We start from the raw sequence: 20487 nt of genomic DNA on the forward strand, positions 1-20487 counted from the left end.
GGGTTCCCCACTCTGCTCCAGTGAGATATCCTCAGTGTTTTAGCTCCAGTACAGGAAATGCGATCTCCAGCCTTTGGTGGAAAGGGAAAATGTGCTCTTAGAGCCAGAAGGGAACTGATTTAAGTGGACAGAAGTCCCCATCCCAGGTCCCAGACTGGTCCAGACTCATGCAGATGAGGACTCCAAATCTTGCAGTTTGATCGGTCCAAAAGGCACTGTCCTGGTTGGTCATAATGGAGCCACTCTGATTAATCAATAAAGGAGGTGATGGGGAAACAGCTGTGTAGGTCTGAATAGATGGGGAAAGCCTCAGTCCTGCTGTTTGAAATAGGATTCCGGGCGCTCCTTTATAAAGGCTGGCTCAGAGGGCAGAGACTTGCGAAGGCAGACAGTGCGGAGCCAGCTTTTCCCATCAGTGCCGTTTGCAGGAAAGGGCCCTGTGTAGAATGGCTGCTAGGCTCATGTGTTTGTTTGTTTTGTTGTTGTTTTTTTTAAGTTGAACCCAGTTAAGCCACCAGAAGCCCTTCTCTAGGCGTCGTCTTTCTCAGGCTCCACAAAGGTCAGGTCAACTGTCACTTAAAAGCACAGGAAGCACAAGGAAGTTACCTGGTCCCTCTGAGCCTCCTTTTCATATGTAAACTGGGAATGGTCTGACCTGTTAATTTTGTACCGTTAATACAAAATCCCATATGAAATACTTTGAAATTTGTAAGGTCTACAATATTTAAAATGCATTCATCAGCAGAGGCAAAATGTAGCCAACATAATGATCTATTTGATGATAAGAGAATAGGGTTTTCTCTCTCCACCTAATCTTTTTCTTCTTACCTCTACCCAGTTATTTACCAGGTATTTACGAAGTGCCTAATGTGCGCCAGACACTGTATTAGGTGCTGAGAATATAGTGGAAACTAGTGACAAGAGATCCCTTCTGGGGCAGGGAGCAGGGGACGCAGTCAATGAACGTGTTAAATAAGTAAACAGGCAATTTCAAGGGGGGGAAGGACTGAGGCCATAACGATGGTCACAGAAGAACACTCCGAGGAGATAGCACAAGGGCCGCAATCTGAATGATCACATAGTCTCTGGCGTAGAAGAAAAACAGTGGCAAGAGTATTCCAGAGAGAGACCACAGAAACGACAGCAAGTTCCTGAGGCCAGAATGATGATGGCATGTTCCAGACACAGAAATAAGGACCCTACAGAAGTGGTGTAATGACCGAAGAGGGTGGTTTACAAGGCAAGGCGGGCAGGCAGGACGTAGAGGGAGGGTCTTGGACACTGTGATGAGGAACTTAGATTTTATTCTGAATTCAGTGGGAAGCCATTGGATAGTTTTAAATAGGAAAGTGGCTGCATCTGATCTGCATGATCAGAATCTTTGGTAAGATCAAGTAAGGGGGAAGAGTCTTGGTTAACATTATAATACTGATTTTTTTTTTTTTTTTTTTTTTTTTTTTTTAGGAGAGACCGGCGATATTTAGCTTTAGAAAGGTTTTCCACAGCGGAGACTCAAAAACATCTCACACTCAGCATATGTAAAATGGAGGTTGCTCTCCAGTAGTCCTGCTTCTTTCAGAAACGGTCCCTATATGCTTCCAGTTTTCAGAGCAGAAACCACGAAGCCATCCTTGACTCCTCCGATTCGTTGGCAAAGCCTGAGTCCATGTCTCACCTTCTTCAGGTACCACCACAGCCCCAGTCCTACTCAGCCCCTGCCCGGGCCTTCGCTCGGGCCTCCTCACCCTCTCCCTGCTTCCCACCCTGTCTCTCTTAGGTCTGCTTTCAACACAGCTGCCAGAGGGCGCCTGTTGAAATAAAAGTCAGGTGATATTATTTCTCTGTCCAACCCCTCCATTGTTCTCGTACTTCAGAGTCAAGGCCAAGGTCCTCACAATCCCCTAGGAGGCTTGGAAACATCTTTCACACTTTCCTCTCTTCCCGCATTCCCTTCGGGTTTTCCGCTCACCTACTCTGCTCCCTGACCCCGCAGGCCTGCTCCCACCTGAGGCCTCCGCTCTTCCTGGCCCCAGGGCATGCAGTATATTCTCTAGATACACATAGCCTTTCCCTTTCACCTCTTTTAGGATTTTACTGAAATTCATAATCTCAGTTGAGGTGGGAATTTATTTGTTTTGTATAGAAAAATTTTGCTTTTAATGAATACTTAATAGATGTAGCTTGAAGCCCAATTTGGCTTATTTTTATTCTAATGACTTCTGCAAAATAGCCACTATTTATTCACTGAGTAAATGGCCATAGTCTGATGATTTCTTAATGCTACCTGGAATTATATTCAGTGTCTTTTTGATAATGCACTCCTAGGCATAAACTTACACATCCCTCTTTGTAGTGAAGACTTCACATTAAATGACTCTTCTCTGTAAACATGATAGGAAATGGACGGTTCAACTAGCTGATATGAAGCCTGAGTAAGACCAGCTCTGCCCCAGTGATCCCTAGCATGCAGTACCCTCATTATTATTACATCATCCACTTCAACAGCTTCCCCCGTTGTCTTTGGGATGGAGGCCAGAATCTTTACCACGGCCCCATAGTCTGGACCCGGCATGTCTCTCAACCCCATCTGGTGCCCTGCTTCCTCTTTGCCACCCCCCCAAACATTCTAGACTTCTGTAATGAACATGCCTTTCTTCCTCTTGTCTTATGACTTGTGCACATGGTAGTCTTTTGGCCTGGATGCTCTTACTTCCTCCTCCAGGAACTGTGATAACGCTACACTTTAAGGCCCACAGCAACCGTCACTTTCTTTAAGGACATTTTCCCTGACTTCACTCAACAAGTAAAATACTCCGTCCTCTCGTTACGTGTTCTCATAATAACGCAGTCCTTTCCTTACAAGTATCCGTCATAGTTGTGACTTTCCGTGGATTACTTTGAGTCTTTAATTTTTATCTCTCATGAAACTGGACGAGGACAAAAGCCGTGTGCGTATTTGCTCTCCACACCCCAGTATCCCGCACAGTGCCACACCCATTTAAGATGCTTCGTAATAGCTTGTTAAATAAATAAATGGAGGAATAAGTGTTAAAATAAACAGATAAACAAAAATCACAGTTTGGGTTTCTCAGGGTCTCAGTCACCTTTTAAGAGAATATCATCATCATTCCATATCCAGAGCTTTTTAATCTTACTGTTTCCAGGCTCCCAATATGATGACATGCCCCCCAAATACTAATAACACATAATCCACATATGATTTTCAGCTGTCAATGATCTTTCACTTTCATTTCTACATTTCACTCAATTTACTGATAAAGAATCTGGAGCTCAAAATGCTACGTAGTTAATTAGACATGAAGTTGAGGCTAAAATGTGACCCACACCAAAGCTCCCACAAAATATAAAAAGGGAAAGATGAGGAACTGGAAACTGGGTATTTGTGGTCATCTGGCCCCCACTGTGCATTTCTCCCTCTGGGAACAGCTCACCCATTTCTCCAAGTACTGACTTGCCCCAAATCTAAGTGTCCTGCTGCCTAGCCTGGGCTGGCAATGACCCCAGCAAGGCCCGCTGGACTCTCCCATGCTTTGGAGCCTTGAGGAACGAAGGGAGAGAAGCTGGTTTCTCCTCCCCATCCCACCCATGTGCCCCTGGTGCTTCCAGGGCATCCTTTGTGGGTGCATTCATCTTCCCCCCCAACCCCATCCCATTCTGTGTGCTGTCCATCCCTCCCAATAAATTCCTTTCCTGATGCATTGAACCAGCATTCACTTCTGTTCCTTACAGCAAAGACCCCTACCTGACATCCCCAGGTAAGGTAGGTCCCAGGTGGTTCCCCAGGGCCACCATGTTCCTGCCCCTTCCATGGTGTCCAGGAAGTCCCTCATCACTCTGTCACATGTTTGTCCAGGAGATGGACACAGCTTCTGGGCACAAAGGGCTGAATTATAATCTGACAGAAGCGCCTGCCTTGGGAAGGGGCCACCCTTCAGGAATGACTGAGGCTCTCTTCAGTGTCCCCACTCCAGAGGGGTCTATTCTAGGAGTTAACACAGCAGGCCTGGGGCAGCCATCTCTAGGCCTGCTCGCAAAGCTGGCCCTTTACAGGCACATGGGAATGTAGACTTCAGGAGGGTTCCCAGCACGTGCGATGGGAGCACCTCACTGGTCCTAAACCGTCACGCAGACACGACGGCTGTGCTGGCACCAGCTCTCCCCCTGGGAGTCTGGAGTTTGGGGACATGCCAGGCAGAGGTGCCACGTGGCCAGCCCTGGTAAGAACCCTGCACTCTGATCTGTGACAAGCTCCCTGGTAGGCACCTCACACGGGCTGTCCTACCCCTTGCTGAGCAGTTAAGCGCATCCTGCACGATCCACCCGGATGGGCTCTGAACGCTGGCTGCGCCCGCTGTCCCCGACTCCTCCCCACATGGATTTCCCTGTAGTGATTTAGCTCTGCATATTGAGTCCCAGGAGTTCTAGAGAGTCATAGAAACTGGGGCGATGCTGAGGACCCCAACACCCATCAGACTGAAAAAATGTTCAAGTCGGGTCATAATAAACAAGGCCTAGAGTGTGGGCAGGTACATTCACAATATGTAAATCACACAAGAATGTTGACTTTTTAAAAGAACGCAATCAAGAGGATGAAAAACACAAGCCCTAGACTTGGATGAGAGGTCTGCAGTGCACACCCCCAGTGCCGTGCTGAAGCCGAAGTGCCCAGCTCCCGAGAGCTGACCATGCTCCTCGTGTCCCAGTTACATTGAAGTGGTAGCTACTGTGAGAGCATTTACACCATGGTAATTGGCAAACACCACAAATCAGGGCTTTTTGTTTTTATTTCACAGGAAGCCAGGTATACCATTGCACATACACAACAAAAATTCATATTCACAACATGTAATAATTTCCTACAAATCAAGAAGAAATACAAATAACACTACCAAAAACAAGCGAATGGCTTGAAAGCACCTACAGAGAAAGGTAATCAAATGTACAGTGAGCAGCTTTACTTATCAGGGAAGGCAAATTAATAACACAAGCCACGCGCTTTTCAAAATGGATGAGATCTTAAAAGACCGACAATACCTCATTTTATACAGAATATGCAGTGACTGGAATTGACTAACAGAAATATAAATTTCTTTAGAAACTTGTTGGGCAGTATATGCTTAACTAAACACATGCCTGTCCTGTGACCCAGCAATTCCATTCGTGACTGTATCCTGAAGAGAAATTACTAAATATATCCATCAAAAATAAAATGTATAAGAAGTTTCATAGCAGCATCATTAATATTAGCCAAAATCGGCAAGTAATCAAAATCTCTGTCATTGACAAATAGAGTAGATAACATGTAGGAGAGCTTGATGGAATAATTTAATTCACAGCAAAAAAGAAATGAGCTAGTGATTCATGCAGCTACATGAGCTTCTCACAGATATTTTGTTGAGCACAAGGGGCCATAAACAGAAGAGTAGACAGAACAAGCAGAACTAACCAAGGGGGAGAGCAGGTGGAATTGTGACTTCTCCTTGGGGGAGGCGGGTTAATGGAGAAACAGCACAAGGAACATTGAGATTTCTGTAAATGTTGCGCATCTTCAACCAATATTCTAAGGGAAAACTTTTCCAAACCAGAAGACTATGACCATCTAAACTATCCATCGACTATAGAGGCAGAATAAAGGCATTTTTAACTAAGCTTTGCTCAAAAGTTTATCTCCAATGTACCCATTTTCCAAAACTTTCTGGATGGTGTACTCCACCCAAATAAGGGCAAAAACCCAGAAAGAAAAATGCACCACATTCAGGAAATCCTAGTTCTGTGACAGAAGAGAGAAGGGGGAACATCCAGAGACAACAGTGAACAGAGCTGTCTCGAGGATGCCTGTCCCCCGTGGAGGGGACAGCCCACAGGCACAGAGGGCTCTTGGAGAGAGTTTTTCAAAAACCATAAATGAAGCTGGGAGATCACTTGATATGTTTAAGCCTCTAGCACAGAGCTTGGGGACGACTTAATGATACGAACACAGAAAAATAAGCAAATAAACCAAAAAAAGCAATTGTCAACCCTAAGAAGGGAAAAACAAGCAAAAACAAAACATGTCCAAGTAAGGAAGTTATAGCTGGTTCCACTACACAGACTTGGCTGTGAACAGTACTCAGTTCAAACCATACAGATGTGAACAATGATCTGACCAATGTTGGTGAATTACTGTCTTCTGAGGCTGGGGAGAAGGGAATTTTTCATGGGGCTGGTGGTAAACAGGAGAAAGTATTTTCCTCCACCACAGAAAATCAGTTCTTGTCTAAAACTCAAGAAATAACAGAATATGCACAGCGTTCGGTAATTTTGAGATAAAAGGGGAATTCTAAGAGCAGGGTCTGGGATGGACAGGGGGAGGGGTGCACACAGAGGAGAGGCTGGACACCCCACGGGGTCTGTGGATGGAGCAGGCAAGCGGGCACTCCTCAGGGCCAAGAACCCTCGTTCCATGGAGGAGGATGAGGGATGTGTGTGCAGCATCTGCTGGTGGAAACACCCTGAGACTGGAACTCACACCAAAGATGCACAAACAAAGAGACGGACAGAGCAGGCGGGGCTTTAGAGACACACGCAACCCATGAGCCGTCAGAAACTCTGCATCCCGGCGCTAGTTTCAGGACACAAATGCACCTCCAGGACCAGCCATCACCAGCCACACTCAGAGCCTCGAGGACAGTGTTACAAACACCTCCCAACAAATAAACTAATAAGCGTTGTCTGGAGACAAACTCTGAGCCACAACAAGGAAAGGGAAGACTCCGCGGGACTCAGGAGGCACAGCAGCCCCGGGAAGGATATAAAAGCCCCGATGCCTGAGCACCTCACTTATCACTCACCACTCACCCACCCAGCACCCAGCTCACCTCGCCACACAAACCCCAGCATGGCAGACACCTGCGCCTCCGGAACCTGTGGTACCACGGCGTCCACCCCGTCCGTCTGCTCCAGTGCCCTGAACTGTGGCAACCCGGTCTGCTCCCCTAACTCAGGCACCGGCTCCTCCTGGCAGGTGGGCGATTGCCAAGAGAGCTGCTGTGAGCCCTCCTGCTGCGCCCCCAGCTGCTGCCAGCCCACCTGCTGTGTCCCCAGCTGCTGCCAGTCCACCTGCTGTGTCCCTACCCGCTGCCAGTCCACCTGCTGCACCCCCAGCTGCTGCCAGTCCACCTGCTGTGTCCCCAGCTGCTGTGACCCAACACCCTGCCAGACCCTTGTCTGCGCCCCAGTGAGCTGTGTGTCCAGCCCCTGCTGCCAGGCGACCTGTGGGCCCAGCCCCTGCCAATCAGCCTGCACCAGCTGCTGCACACCCTCGTGCTGCCAGCCCTCCTGCTGCACCTCGTCCCCCTGCCAGCAGGCCTGCTGTGTGCCCGTCTGCTGCAAGCGCGTCTGCTGCACACCTGTCTGCTGCACACCCGTCTGCTGCACACCTGTCTGCTGCAAGCCCGTCTGCTGCACACCCGTCTGCTGCAAGACCATGTGCTGCACACCTGTCTGCTCTGGGGCCACCCCCTGCCCAGCCCCCTCGTGCTGCCAGCCCACCCTCTGCCCCTCACCCTGCTGCAGACCCTCCTCCTGCATGTCCCTCATCTGCCGCCCCGTGTGCAGACCCGCCTGCTGCGTGCCCGTCTCCTCCTGCTGTGCCCCCTCCTCCTGCCAGCCCAGCTGCTGCCGCCCGGCCTCGTGTGTGTCCCTGATCTGCCGCCCCGTGTGCTCCCGCCCTGCCTGCTGTGTCACTGCCTCGGCCCAGACATCCTGCTGCTGACCAAGTACATCTCCTTAGGGCCAACATGCTCCAAGGATTCTCCCTACATGGCAGACCCTGGAAGCCCCTGACCTCGCAGCTTCCTTTGCCCACCCTACCCAGGTATAGCTCAGACCCTCCTTCCCCCAGCCCAACCTGAAATGCTCACGGAGCTTCCTTGCTCCAGGCCATATTCCTCCTTTGGTGAGGAATGGGCCCTGTCTGACCCTGGTCCTGTACAAACCAGTGTGAGTCTCAACCTCTGAGCACCAATAAAAACTCTGCTCCCCTCACTGGCCCTTCATGCTGACTGCACATACCTGGGGTAGAAGGGGCAGCAGTGAGACCTGGGCCCCTTGGCTGTCTTGCTATCACAAAATTTAAGAAATTTGAGGTACTGGCATAAGGATCGATCAATGGAATTGATCTATAACAGAGCCCAGAAACCTACAAGTGTATGGTCAATTGATTTCTAACACGAGTGTCAAGAACATTCCATGGAGAAAGAATGGTCTCTTCAACAAATGATACTGGGTCAACTGAATATTCACATGCAAAAGAATGAAGCTGAACCCTATCTCACACCATATATAAAAATTAACCCGCTTTTGGCTTTTGGCTTGGAAGAGGCTTAGTTGCAATGTCCTTTGCTCGTCCTGAATCTGGGCTCATCCGACACCAGCTGCCTCCACCATGTTGATGAAGTTCCATCCTAACAAGAGCAAAGTCGTACACCTGAGGTACACATTGAGGAAGTCGATGCCACATCTGCCCTCGTCCCCAAGATTGGCCCCCTGGGTCTGTCTCTAAAAATGGTCAGCGATGACATCAACAAAGCAACTGGTGACAGGAAGGGTCTGAGGATGACAGAGAAACTGACCATTCAGAACAGACAGGCCCAGACTGAGGTAGCGCCTCCTGTCTCTGCCCTGATTATCAAAGACCTCAAAGAACCACCACAAGACAGAAAGAAACAAGAATACATTAAGCACAGCAAAAATATCACTTTTGATGAGAAAAAATATCACTTTGGATGAGATCGTCAACATCGCCTGACAGATATGGCACCAATCTTTAGCTCGAGAACTCTCAGGAACCCTCAAAGAGATCCTGGGGACTGCCCAGGCTATGAGCTGCAATGCTGATGGCCACCACCCTCGTGACATCATAGATGACAGCAGCAGTGCAGTGGAACGCCGACTAGTTAAGAACTACAAAGGATCAGTGGATTGAGCACTGGCCTATGAACCAAAGAGTCACAAGTTCGATTCCCTGTCAGGGCACATGCCTGTGTTGCAGGTCAGGTCCCCATTTGGGGGCAGATGAGAGGCAACCACACATTGAGGTTTCTCTCTGTCTTTCTCCCTCCCTTCCCCCTCTCTAAAAATAAATAAATAAAATCTTTAAAATAAATAGAACTACAAAGGAAAATATTTCAATTAAAGATCATTTGACAATTTAAAAAATTAACTCAAATAGATTGAAGACCTAAATATAAGAGCTGAAACTGTAATTTTTAGAAGAAAACATGGGGTAAATCTGTCAGACCTTAGATCTGGCAGCGGTATCTTAGATGTGAGACCAAAAAACACAATCAACAGAAGAAAAAAATAGATAAATAGGACTTCATCAAGATCTTAAAGTTTTGGCCCTGGCTGGTGTGGCTCAGTGGACTGAGGGCTGGCCTGCAAACTGCAAGGTTGCTGGTTTGATCCCTGGTCAGGGCTCCTGCCTGGGTTGCATGCAAAATGCAACTGATCATTGCTTCTCTTGCACAGCGATGTTTCTCTCCCTCTTTCTCCCTTCCTCCCCCTCTCTCTAAAAATAAACAAATAAAATATTTTTAAAAAATATTTTAAAGTTTTGTATCTTAAAGGACAACATCCACAAGGTGAAAAGACAACTCAGAGAATGGAAGAAAATATTTGCAAATTATAATTCTGATAAGGGTCTAATATACATAATACATAAAGAACTCATACAACTCAACAACAAAAAGACAGTGTAATTAAAAATGGGCCAAGCATTTTGATAGATATTTCTGCAAAGAAAATGGGCACGCGGCCCACAGCACATGAAAGGAAGCTCGTTATCTTTGGTCATTTGGGAACTACAGAGCAAAACTGCAAGGAGATGCCACTTCATACCCACTAAGGTGGCTATAAATAAAAAATAAAGAGCCAACGTTGGCAAGCTTGTGAATAAATGGAGCCCTCACACATTGCTATTGAGAATGTTAATTTGTGCAGCCAGTATAGGACTTACAGTTCCTCAAAAGTTAAACCCAGAGTTACCATATGACCCAGCAATTCCACTACTAGGTATACAAAAAGTATCCAGCCATGTCAAATGAAAAATAGAAACATTTTTTGAAGAAGATACAAGATACAAGAAACACTGTACGCAGGACAATGACACCTTAGTCCTCTTCAAAGTAGGCACCTTGGGACCTCACACAGTCCTCCCAATTGCCATATTGTCCTGAATCTTTTCGATGGTCTGAAATCTCTTCCCTTTCAAAGATGATTATAGTTTGGGAAAACCCAGAAGTCACAGGGTTCCAAATGTGGGCTATAGGGGTGCTGAGTCACCTGGGTAATTTGATGTTTTGCAAAAAAACTCTGCACAAGATGTGATACATGAGCAGGCACATTGTGGCGATGAAGCTGCCAATCACCAGCTGCCCACAGCTGTGGCCTTCTGAATCATCTGATAGTTTCCTGATAGTTCAGGCAAAATTGATGCAGGTTTGCTGCTCTGCTCACTCGATTATTTTGAATGCGATGGCCACACAGAACATTTGCTCACTCAATGGCGTCTACTGCCCCCACCAACTAGTACAATGAATTCATCATTGTTCACATATGTTTATTACAGTCCACTCTCCTTAGCTGCCAGGTTACACCAATATCACACAAATGCACAAATGGTTCTCGCTATATTAACAATGGCTGGACTTTTTCCATACAGACTTTGTATACAGTAGTCCCTCTCTATATCACGGTTCACTTATCGCGACCTCACAGTCACAGTGTTGTGAGAGCATGACCACTATAGTTCCAGAACATTCTCATCACAAAAACACATATCCTGTACTATTCTTTCTTCCCCCTATATTTTTCTTTTCCTTTGCTCCCCTCTGCCCAGTTACCACCTTTCCTCCAGAAATCCCACCCCCCCTTAGTTCATGTCCATGAGTCATGCATATAAGTTCTTTGGATTCACCCTTTCCTATATTATTCTTAACTTCCCCCTGTCTATTTTGGACCAACCGATTATGCTTCTTAGTCCCTGCACCTTTTCCCCATTCCTCCCCCAACCCCTTCCCCGCTGATAACCCTCTAAATGATCCCCATACTATGATTCTGTTCCTATTCTGCTTTGCTTAGTTGGATTTTGTTTTTATTTTTTAGCTTCAATTGTTGATAGTTGTGAGTTTGTTGTCATTTTAATGTTCATAGTTTTGATTCTCTTTTTCTTAAGTCCCTTTAACGTTTCATATAACAATGGCTTGGTGATGATGAACTCCTTTAGCTTTACCTTGTCTGGGAAACACTTTATCTGCCCTTCCATTCTAAATGATAGCTTTGCTGGATGGAGTAATCTTGGTTGTGGTCCTTCCTTTTCATCACATTGAATACTTCTTGCCGGTCCCTTCTTGCCTGCAAAGTTTCTTTTGAAAAATCAGCTGACAGTCTTATAGGAACCCCTTTGTAGGTAACTCTCTGCTTTTCTCTTGCTGCTTTTAAGATTCTCTCTTTATCTTTAACCTCTGGCATTTTAATTATGATGTGTCTTGGAGTGGTCCTTTTTGGGTTTAGCTTATTTGGGACACTCTGTGCTTCCTGAACTTGTATGTCTAGTTCCTTTGCCAAATTTGGGAAGTTCCCCTTCATTATTTTTTCACATAAGGTTTCAATTTGTTGCTCTTCCTCTTCTCCTTCTGGTACCCCTATGATTTGAATGTTAGCATGTTTAAAGTTGAGAGGTTCCTAAGCCTCTCCTCATTTTTTTCAGTTCTTGTTTCCTCATTCTGTACTGGTTGACTGTTTTTTTCTTCCTTATGTTCCAAAAAATTGATTTGAACCCCCTTCACCATCAGTTTTGTGTGGATTTTCCTTTGTTTTATCTAGCATAGCCTTCACTTCTTCTCTTCTGCATTTGCTGTACTTAAGTATATCTGTCAAGTCTGTAAGCATCTTTAATGCCAGTGTTTTGAACTCTACATCTTTTAGGTTGGCTATCCCCTTGTCGCTTAGTTCTCCCACTGGAAACTTGACCCGTTCTCTCTTTTGGGCCATACTTCTCTGTCTCCTCATCATGACAGGCTCCTGTGTTTGTTTGCCTTTGTGTCCTTAGGTAGAGCTGTCACACCTCAGAAATCCTATACTATTAAGCAGTCCCTTCCTGAGCCTGTCAATCACTGCTCTGCTTTCTGTCTCTATGGAATTGTCCATTCTGTACATTTCATATAGAAGAAATCATACAACATGTGGCCTTCTGTGTCTGGCTTATTTCATTCATCAGGAAATTTTAAGGTTTATCACAATTGTAGCATGTCAGAGCCTCATTTCTTTTTAGGAATGAATAATATTCCATTGTATGGATTGACCTCATTTTGTTTATCCATTCATCAGTTGATGGACATTTGAATGTACTAAATGCCATGGAATTACTTTAAAGTGGTTAAAGTGGTCAATTCTACATTATGTGTTATCACACACACACAAAACACACCCCTGCTAAGAGGTGCTCACAACAAGGCCCCCGTGCTCAGCAGCACTGGACAGGATCTGCATTGTAAATTGTGGTTGATCTACAAGTGGGACAACTATGTTTTAATCTGAGAAACTTTAATTGTTAATTTGCTCAAATAGCTTTGCCTGTGGTTATTGAACATTTGAATGATCTGAATTTTGTATTTGATTTTTTTGTATTGTACTCTGTTTTAGTTGTAAGGACTTTTTAATGTTCATACTAAACTTTCATCTATCATGCATATGGCAAATATATTCCAGGAGCTCAGTATCCTCAGTTTATATCCCATAAAGGTTCCCTTTGGGCTGTGGTTGAAATTACATCAGTGACGGGTGGTCCCCCAGCCTCTCTGCTCCAGCCTTGGCCATGCCCCACCTCCTCCCTGTTAATCCAACCCCACCCTCAGGTCCTGACCGGGGCTTGCTCTTGCAGGACACGGGACCATGCATGGGCTTCAGGGATGTGCTTTAGGACCCAAAGGTCAGTCCCTGAATCTGGTCCTCCTAACACTCCCTGGAGCCAGGCCAGCGGCAAGTTTCCTTCCCCTTCCTTGAGAGGGGAGGTCCTTGCCTGTCCTCAGCCTCATGGTCCTCGAAGCCCTCAGCCGACATCACAGAAGTTCAAAGAGCCCACCCAGGAAGGGCCTGTCCTCATGTTGCCTTTTCCCCGGAACAGCTACCTCCATCTACTTCTTTTCCAATCACAGGCCAGGCTGCTGGCCCAGGTGAGGGCCTGCAAAAGAAAGCTGGCCCACATGGAAGGTGTCCTCATGGGACCAGCTGTCACCTGGTGCCCTGGCACATGACTCGTTGGGTGGAAACTGCAGGGTCAACCAAAGGAAGAAGCTGTGGCTTACTTCCAGGTGGCCCTGCAGGGGTCAGACTCAGGTCAGGGACAGCCAGCCCTGCCTAGGACAGTCTAAAATTTATGAGATGAGCAAAGATATCTCATGACAACAGAACTGGCCATAATAAAGCTGCTCACAGTGCAAACACTAACGAGGAAGGGAGGGCGTGGGAGCCTCCTGCTGGGGCAACACACACGCACACCGGGAGGGTATAAAAGCCCACAGACCGAGCACTCACACACTTACTCACCTTCACACACTCACACACTCACACGCTCCTCCCAGCTCACCTCCAGCCCCACCGCCCACCATGGCCGCCTCCACCCTGTCCGTCTGCTCCAATGACCTGAGCTATGGCAACCGTGTCGGCCTGCCCGGCTCTGCTGACTCTTGCGCTGACTCCTCCTGGCAGGTGGACGACTGTCCAGAGAGCTGCTGTGAGCCAACCTGCTGTGCCCCCAGCTGCTGCCAGCCCACCTGCTGTGTCCCCAGCTGCTGCCAGCCCACCTGCTGCACCCCCAGCTGCTGCCAGTCCACCTGCTGTGCCCCCAGCTGCTGCCAGCCCACCTGCTGTGCCCCCAGCTGCTGCCAGCCCACCTGCTGTGTCCCCAGCTGCTGTGCCCCAACACCCTGCCAGACCCTTGTCTGCGCCCCAGTGAGCTGCGTGTCCAGCCCCTGCTGCCAGGCGACCTGTGGGCCCAGCCCCTGCCAATCAGCCTGCACCAGCTGCTGCACACCCTCGTGCTGCCAGCCCTCCTGCTGCACCTCGTCCCCCTGCCAGCAGGCCTGCTGCGTGCCCCTCTGCTGCAAGCCAGTCTGCTGCACACCTGTCTGCTGCAAGCCCGTCTGCTGCACACCTGTCTGTAGCAAGCCCATGTGCTGTGTGTCTGTCTGCTCTGGGGCTACCCCCTGCCTAGCCCCCTCATGCTGCCAGCCCACCCCCTGCCCCTCATCCTGCTGCAAACCATCCTCCTGCATGTCCCTGCTCTGCCGCCCCGTGTGCTCCCGCCCTGCCTGCTGTGTCCCTGCCTCAGCCCAGAAATCCTGCTGCTGACTCTGGGTCTCATCCAGGATCCTTTCAGTAGGAGGCTGACTTCCCAGTCAGCTACTCCCCCTCTGGCTTTCACAACAGCAAGGGACAAGACAAGCTTCTTCTCCTCACCTGGCCCTTCCTTTAGGGACCCTCAATACGCACCAAGTCCTTCCTGATGCTGGCCACACAGATGCGCCCCTGTGGCTCCACCGCCTCCGCCTGAGCGTCTTGTTGCCACAGCAGGCCTGGTCCCACCCTAGGCAGTAATGTCACCTCTGAGTCTGAATAAAGCCAGCTCTGTTTCACCCTGACCTGCTGTTTGTCTGTGGACACAATGGGCACAGAGAGAAAGGACACCTGGTGCTGGTCTCTGTGAACCTCACAAGCCAGGCCCCCTCGCAGCCCCATGGACCCCAGCCCCAGCCCACAACCCCCAGGCCTATCTCTGTGAAGCTTCCTGTGGAACCAAGGCAAGGGGCTGTGGGACACAGTGGTCACCTCCTCCGCTCCTGGCAGCAGCCACGGGCCCCTGAGCCACACTCCCTTCCACAGCTGGGCGGCTGCCCCCAGGTGCAGGCTGCACACCTGTGCCTGATCCCACACCTGGTGGCCTCACCCACCTGACTACCTCCCACTAGACCAGCCCAGAGACTACAGCGCTCGGCCTGGCAGCCGGGCAGTCAGGCAGCCGGGCACAGCAGCCTTTCCTCTGCCTCACCCCAACCCCCACCAATGAGAAGGGTGCCCCATCCAGGAATGACAGCCCAGCAGCCCTGGGTTCTTCCTGGCCCTTTCTCAGGTGCGGTTGGTGGGGGCATAAATGAAGCAAGGTTAACGGTACCCACTGACCGAGGAGCTAGCCCCGTGCAGCCTCCCCTAGAGATTTGCAGAGCACCTGGCTGCCTCCCAAACTCTGTTCCTGGACTCTCACCCCCGTCTGACACCCGTCCATCCCCTTGCTCCCCGGCCCCATTCTGTTCTCACTGTGCAAGGCCCCTGGTGTCTGTGCACCACACAAGTGTGCTCACCCATACGTCCCACACTCCGAAGTCCCCTGGGGCTCTCCTGGACAGCCCCTTGGCACCTGCCTGCTGCCCTCTGGTCTGGGCTCAGACACTCTATTCTATGGGGCAGCTGTGCCCATCCAGGATCCTCCACCTTGTCCTGTTCCAGGAAACAGACACATGCCACCTACTGAGTCCCTAGGCACAGACAGCAGGGCAGACCCACATCCAGCCCCTCCTGCCCTGGTCCCAGCCCACTGTGTTCACTGAGGTCATGACAGCCATCTCCCTCACTCCTCCCTGAAGCAGAACCCCCAGAACTGGCAGCAGAGGCCAGAGACCAACCTGACACAGACTCATCCACCTTCCTGGAAGCAAAGCCAGGTCCCTGCAAAGGGACAAAATGAGGGCACCAAGGACAGAAATGTTGGTCTTCTTGTTGTAGTTCTAGGGTGGCTGCTTGGGCCCAAATCATCTTCCTCCTGGGGCTTCAACACACAGTGGTCCTGATTGCATCCTCTATGTGCTCTCTGCCACCCGGAGTTGGAACAGACAGTGGTGCATGGGGCCCAGGACTCACTCCCTGACCCCTTCCACTTGGTCCTGTCACCTGCGTCTACTGCCATCAAAGGCGTAGCCAGGACCCAGCCTGCCCTGATTCCTGGGAGCGCTCCTCAAGAGGACGTCGCGGCCGCCCCTTTGGCGAATGCTCCAGTAGGTGTCTTTTTCCGCTTCCTCAGCACCTCAAGTCTAGATGCAGCCATGTTGGAAAAGTTCCTCAAAATGCTAGACTCAGAGTCACAATATGACCCAACTAGTCCACTTCTAGGCATCTACCAACTAGAATAGAAAGCCAGTGCTCAGCCAAACACTCATACACCAGTGTTCGTAGCCACACTGTTCCAATGGGCACAAAGTAGAAACAACCCAACTGTGGTCTGGACACACACTGGAATATTAGTCAGCCATGAAAAGGAGGGAAGCTCTGACCCTATACCGCGGATGAACCTTGAGGACACCATGCTGAGTGAGAGAAGCCAGACACGAAAGGCCACATGCTGATTCCATTGATAAGAAGTGTCCAGAATAGGAGAATCCACAGAGGTAGAAACTGGAGAAGTGTTTGCCAGAAGCTGGGTGGAGGAGAAAATGGGGAAAGATGGCTAATGGGTACAGGGCTGGTGAGAGGGAATTTTCTAGAATTAAATAATGGTGATGGTTGCACAACTCTGTAAATATACTGAAAACCATAGATAGTGCACTTTATGTGGGTGAACTTTATGGCATGTAAATTATATCTTAGTAAATCTGTTAAAAAAGAAAGCTTGTTCCAATTCTAATTTAAAAATATAAGTGAAATATACCATGTTCTTAAAAATGTAAATTACCTACAGTAACTAACAAAATGAAAATTTAAATGCAAGGATAGCCCAAGGAAATGTTGAAAATAAATGTAAAGATCTAATTATTTCAAAGGCAGAGACTTCGGTTTTAAAGGTGTATACCCTCTGCCTTCAACACAGAACTTTTTTTTCTGATATTTAAAACATTCCAGAGCTTAAAATGGGCCAGAAGTTCCCTGGATTTCTCTGACAAGGCAGGCAAAACCCTGATGCCTCTCACAGGAGCGAGCGGCGCAGACCGGCAAGGAGCAGAGCCGAGCTGTTTATCCAGAGACAGGCCTGGCCCAGGGCCACCCACAGCCATGCTGTATCACAATTGAGCTGTTTGGCACTGAAGAAAGTCACCTCCTTCACTGTGCCCCAAACTGGGGATTCCTGTTGGCATTGAAATGGCACCGACGACCTTCGGTTGAGATGCCAAGCCAGCAACGAGAGAAAGACAGAGAAAGAAAAGAAGGAAAGAACCTGACTGTGGACATATCTCATTTCAGAATATAAAGTAGAAGATTTTAAATAAGGTGTTAAGAAATTCAATATGAAGCTTCGTTAAAAGAATAATCAGCCATTTTCCAGTAGAGTATATCTCAGAGTGCAAGTTAGGAATGATATAATTCACTATACTGATAAATGGAAGCAGAAAAGCCATTAGAACTCTTTATAGAATAATACACACCGAGGATTCAACTCATTCTTTACGTCAAAGCCCAAAGCAAAACTCTGGGTAAACTAGGAATAGGACGAAGCTTCATGAACACAGTGAAAGCCCTGCTGCACTGGAAACATCCACTGGCCGTGAGCTGCAGCCAGTCCTCGCCCAGTGCTGTCCTCGCATCCATGACACAGGAGCGGGGTGAAAGGGGAGCCCATGCCAGGGAAGGGAGGAGACGTGCGCGCATGCGTCTGCTGCCCACCGCTCTCCAGACTCTCCTTGATCCGGCGTCTCCCCCGTGGTGGCCCAGCCTGGACAAGTGCTGCTCTCACTCTGATGCCCAGCAGCTTTTTTTTCTGCTTTCAATAATCAATTGATCACTTGCTCTTTCACTGAACCTGCCCCGTCAGCCCCAACCAAAGGCTCCCTGGTCTGGAAGCCCGACTCAGGGAGGGCTGCCTGGATACCCCTCAGGTCAGCCCGGCCCTTGAAGAGTTGTGCTTGAAGCAGTGACCCTGGGAAGCCACCATGGCCAGTGACACAGGCAGTCCACAGGCTACAGAGAAGGGAGCTACATGAAAGGGCATGGGTCACAGGTGAGAAACAGAAGACGTGGAGAGTCCCAACACCGTGTGATTAAGCTGGACCCTGGGACAGCTGGGGAGATAGTAGAGGAAACCATTATACTTATCCCAGAAGCCAACATTAGGCTTCCCAAATTTCCCTACTCTGGAGCCCACATTCCCTCCCCATTCTGTGGAGAGCAGGACCAATAAAATGGCATTGGTCTGGTCAAGATAGTATAAAGTATACAAAACAAAGTGGAGTCACTCATGTCAACCAAGATGGCTGTCAGTCAGCCATGACAGTTCGATTCCAGAGGGAAACTACCTAAGTCACGCTGGACACATCTGGCAAGGAGACATGCTTAAGATATCTCACATGTGACCAGAACAGCCATGTCTGCAGGCCTGGCCCACCCATAAATAGGCTTCTGGGGAAATACCACACTCACCATCAGGGGTGCTGCCAAGACATTTATCGAAAAGACCCAGAAGGGTGGAGTACACCACTTTCCAGGTGTAACTGAGGCAGGCTCCAGACCGCTGCTGAGACAGCAGAGCTCCACACACCAGAGTGCTGCTCCATGCCCCATGGATCTCCCCTGGCATCGGCCACCGGACACTCTGCCCTGCTGGACTAAGGACTTTGCCTGCCCTGCCCTGCTGCCCACCTGGCTCCGGAGATCCTTCCTTGCAAGATGCGGATGACTACCTTGCCCACCATGCTGCCTCCTGGGCATGCAGACTGAGACTCTGGGACTTGGGTTCGTTATCCCCCATTGATTGCTGTGTGTGTGTGTTATATTTCTCTTAGGTTGTTAGAGTATGAGTAGGATATTAATGTATGTTGATGTTCTACTTTAAATGAACCTACATTCAGTAAAAGCTGAGTGAATAGCATAGTTACTGTGTGTGACTCTTGTCTATTCCTTGGTGCCGGGCTGCTCAGTGGGCAGCTAGCTGAGCAGCTTCCTGGCTGACTTACAGGAAAGACTATATTACAAACATATGCTTGTGACACATTCCCACTCACAAAATCCAAGGCTGCCTGAGGGGGTGGGGGGTGTGACGAAGCAGAGCCCCTTATGGCCAAGAGAGAAACGTCAGACCCTGGGTTCTCGAGTTTTCTGCTGATCATAGTCCTCTTTCATAGGACACTTCCCTTCTGGCAGCACTTGTGTGTCTATAAAAGTAGGTCCTCGAGTTTTGGCTGCCTTTGGAAAGCGCTCAGGCTTTGATGGCACATGTCTAAGAGTAAAGCACTGTGATGCCGCATAGCCCTGTGGCTGTCATTAACCTATCTGTCATTTCCCTAAAGCAATGTGAATGCCTTCTGCTCTGGAAAGTGGAGGGGGCACATGGTTCTCACACAACCCCTCAGGACCCACTGAAAGAATATTTGAAGAGTTATGAGAAAGAGCAGATCAAAAGAGCATAACAATAAGAAGAGGGCTCACCAGGACTCTTTGTATGTTTGTGAAAAAGAGAAGCAGAGGGCGATAGATTAGTGTAAATTGGAACAGGACCCAGTGAATAAGAAAATTGCTCAGTCTTTTATGCCAAAAATCAGATGCCTGACACCCAGGAGCAGCCTTATTTGACGTCCAATGAAACAGATGGCTTAGGAACTGATAGAAAGCTTGTACAAATGCATTCTGACATAGGCCGAGTTATGGGGAACGTATCTCATTCACACCACAAGACAAAATCAAGCTGCTACAAAAAATAAATAATCAACTCATGTTTGAAAAATAAGTTAGGGGAAGAAGATTCATCAGGATGACCATTTAGTAAGCTATGTCTAACTTTTTTAATTGAAAACTTTAAAAAAGATTTAAAATTAGGGGGAAAGTCCATGTAAAGGCCTAATAACCGACAAGAAATGAAAGACTAAACTTGGTCTGAAAGATAAAATCAAGAAAAGCTCCTAGAGAAGAAAGCAAATGATAAACATAAGGAAAATGAGAGAGAAATTGAGAGAGATCGCGGGAAGTTCCCAAAGATCTGACGTCTAATAGGAGAAATGAAAGCAGAGACCAGGAAAGATGGGCTCATTTTTAAATAGGATAAAAGTATAAGTAAGTATGTCCCAGGATGGGTTCTCAACATAAAGTAACATACAAGCCTAGAAGCCAAAACATGATGCCGTAGAACAAGATTGAAAAGAAGGGCAAATGCTCCCAGAGAGTTAGATAAATCAGTAAGTAAACAAACAAACTAAAGAAATAACAGATGACAGCTTCACTCTCCTCAGGAACACTGGACACCATGAGAAAATGCAAACACGTCTTTGATGTTTTGAGGAAACTATTACTTAAAACCTGTTTTCTTATCAGGGCCGGTGTGGCTCAGTTGGTTGGAGCATCCTCCCATAGACCAAAAGGTCCCAGGTTCGATTTCTGGTCAGGGCGCGTATTCAGGTTGCATGTTTGATCCCCAGTCAGGGTGCGTACGAGGAGGCCACCAATCAGTGTTTC

At 48.3% G+C, this 20487-nt stretch overlaps 3 protein-coding genes and 1 pseudogene across 13 annotated transcripts in view; 3 read left to right on the forward strand and 1 right to left on the reverse strand.

Annotated features, from left to right (window-relative positions):
• Window positions 1-20487, reverse strand: part of TSPEAR (thrombospondin type laminin G domain and EAR repeats) — a 129868-nt gene that overhangs the window by 80002 nt on the left and 29379 nt on the right. The gene's annotated exons all lie outside the window — the stretch shown is intronic.
• Window positions 6899-7774, forward strand: LOC150020638 (uncharacterized). The gene is made up of 2 exons (XM_090269883.1): window positions 6899-7199; window positions 7299-7774. The coding sequence occupies exons 1-2, from the start codon at window positions 6899-6901 to the stop codon at window positions 7772-7774; spliced, it is 777 nt and encodes a 258-aa protein (XP_090126009.1).
• Window positions 8447-8986, forward strand: LOC150020639 (large ribosomal subunit protein uL11 pseudogene; annotated as a pseudogene).
• LOC150020640 (uncharacterized) lies at window positions 13669-14412 on the forward strand. 11 transcript variants are annotated; one of them, XM_090264958.1, is made up of 2 exons: window positions 13669-14259; window positions 14293-14412. In XM_090264958.1, the coding sequence occupies exons 1-2, from the start codon at window positions 13669-13671 to the stop codon at window positions 14410-14412; spliced, it is 711 nt and encodes a 236-aa protein (XP_090121084.1). The 11 variants fall into 11 exon arrangements, with proteins under 11 accessions (XP_090121084.1, XP_090122054.1, XP_090121885.1 ...); XM_090265928.1 differs by having other exon boundaries at window positions 13669-14202; XM_090265759.1 differs by having other exon boundaries at window positions 13669-14024; window positions 14085-14412.

Source organism: Furipterus horrens, unplaced genomic scaffold, assembly GCF_987537825.1.
Source record: "Furipterus horrens unplaced genomic scaffold, mFurHor1.1.pri manual_scaffold_1, whole genome shotgun sequence".
In the NCBI taxonomy this organism is placed as follows: domain Eukaryota; kingdom Metazoa; phylum Chordata; class Mammalia; order Chiroptera; family Furipteridae; genus Furipterus; species Furipterus horrens.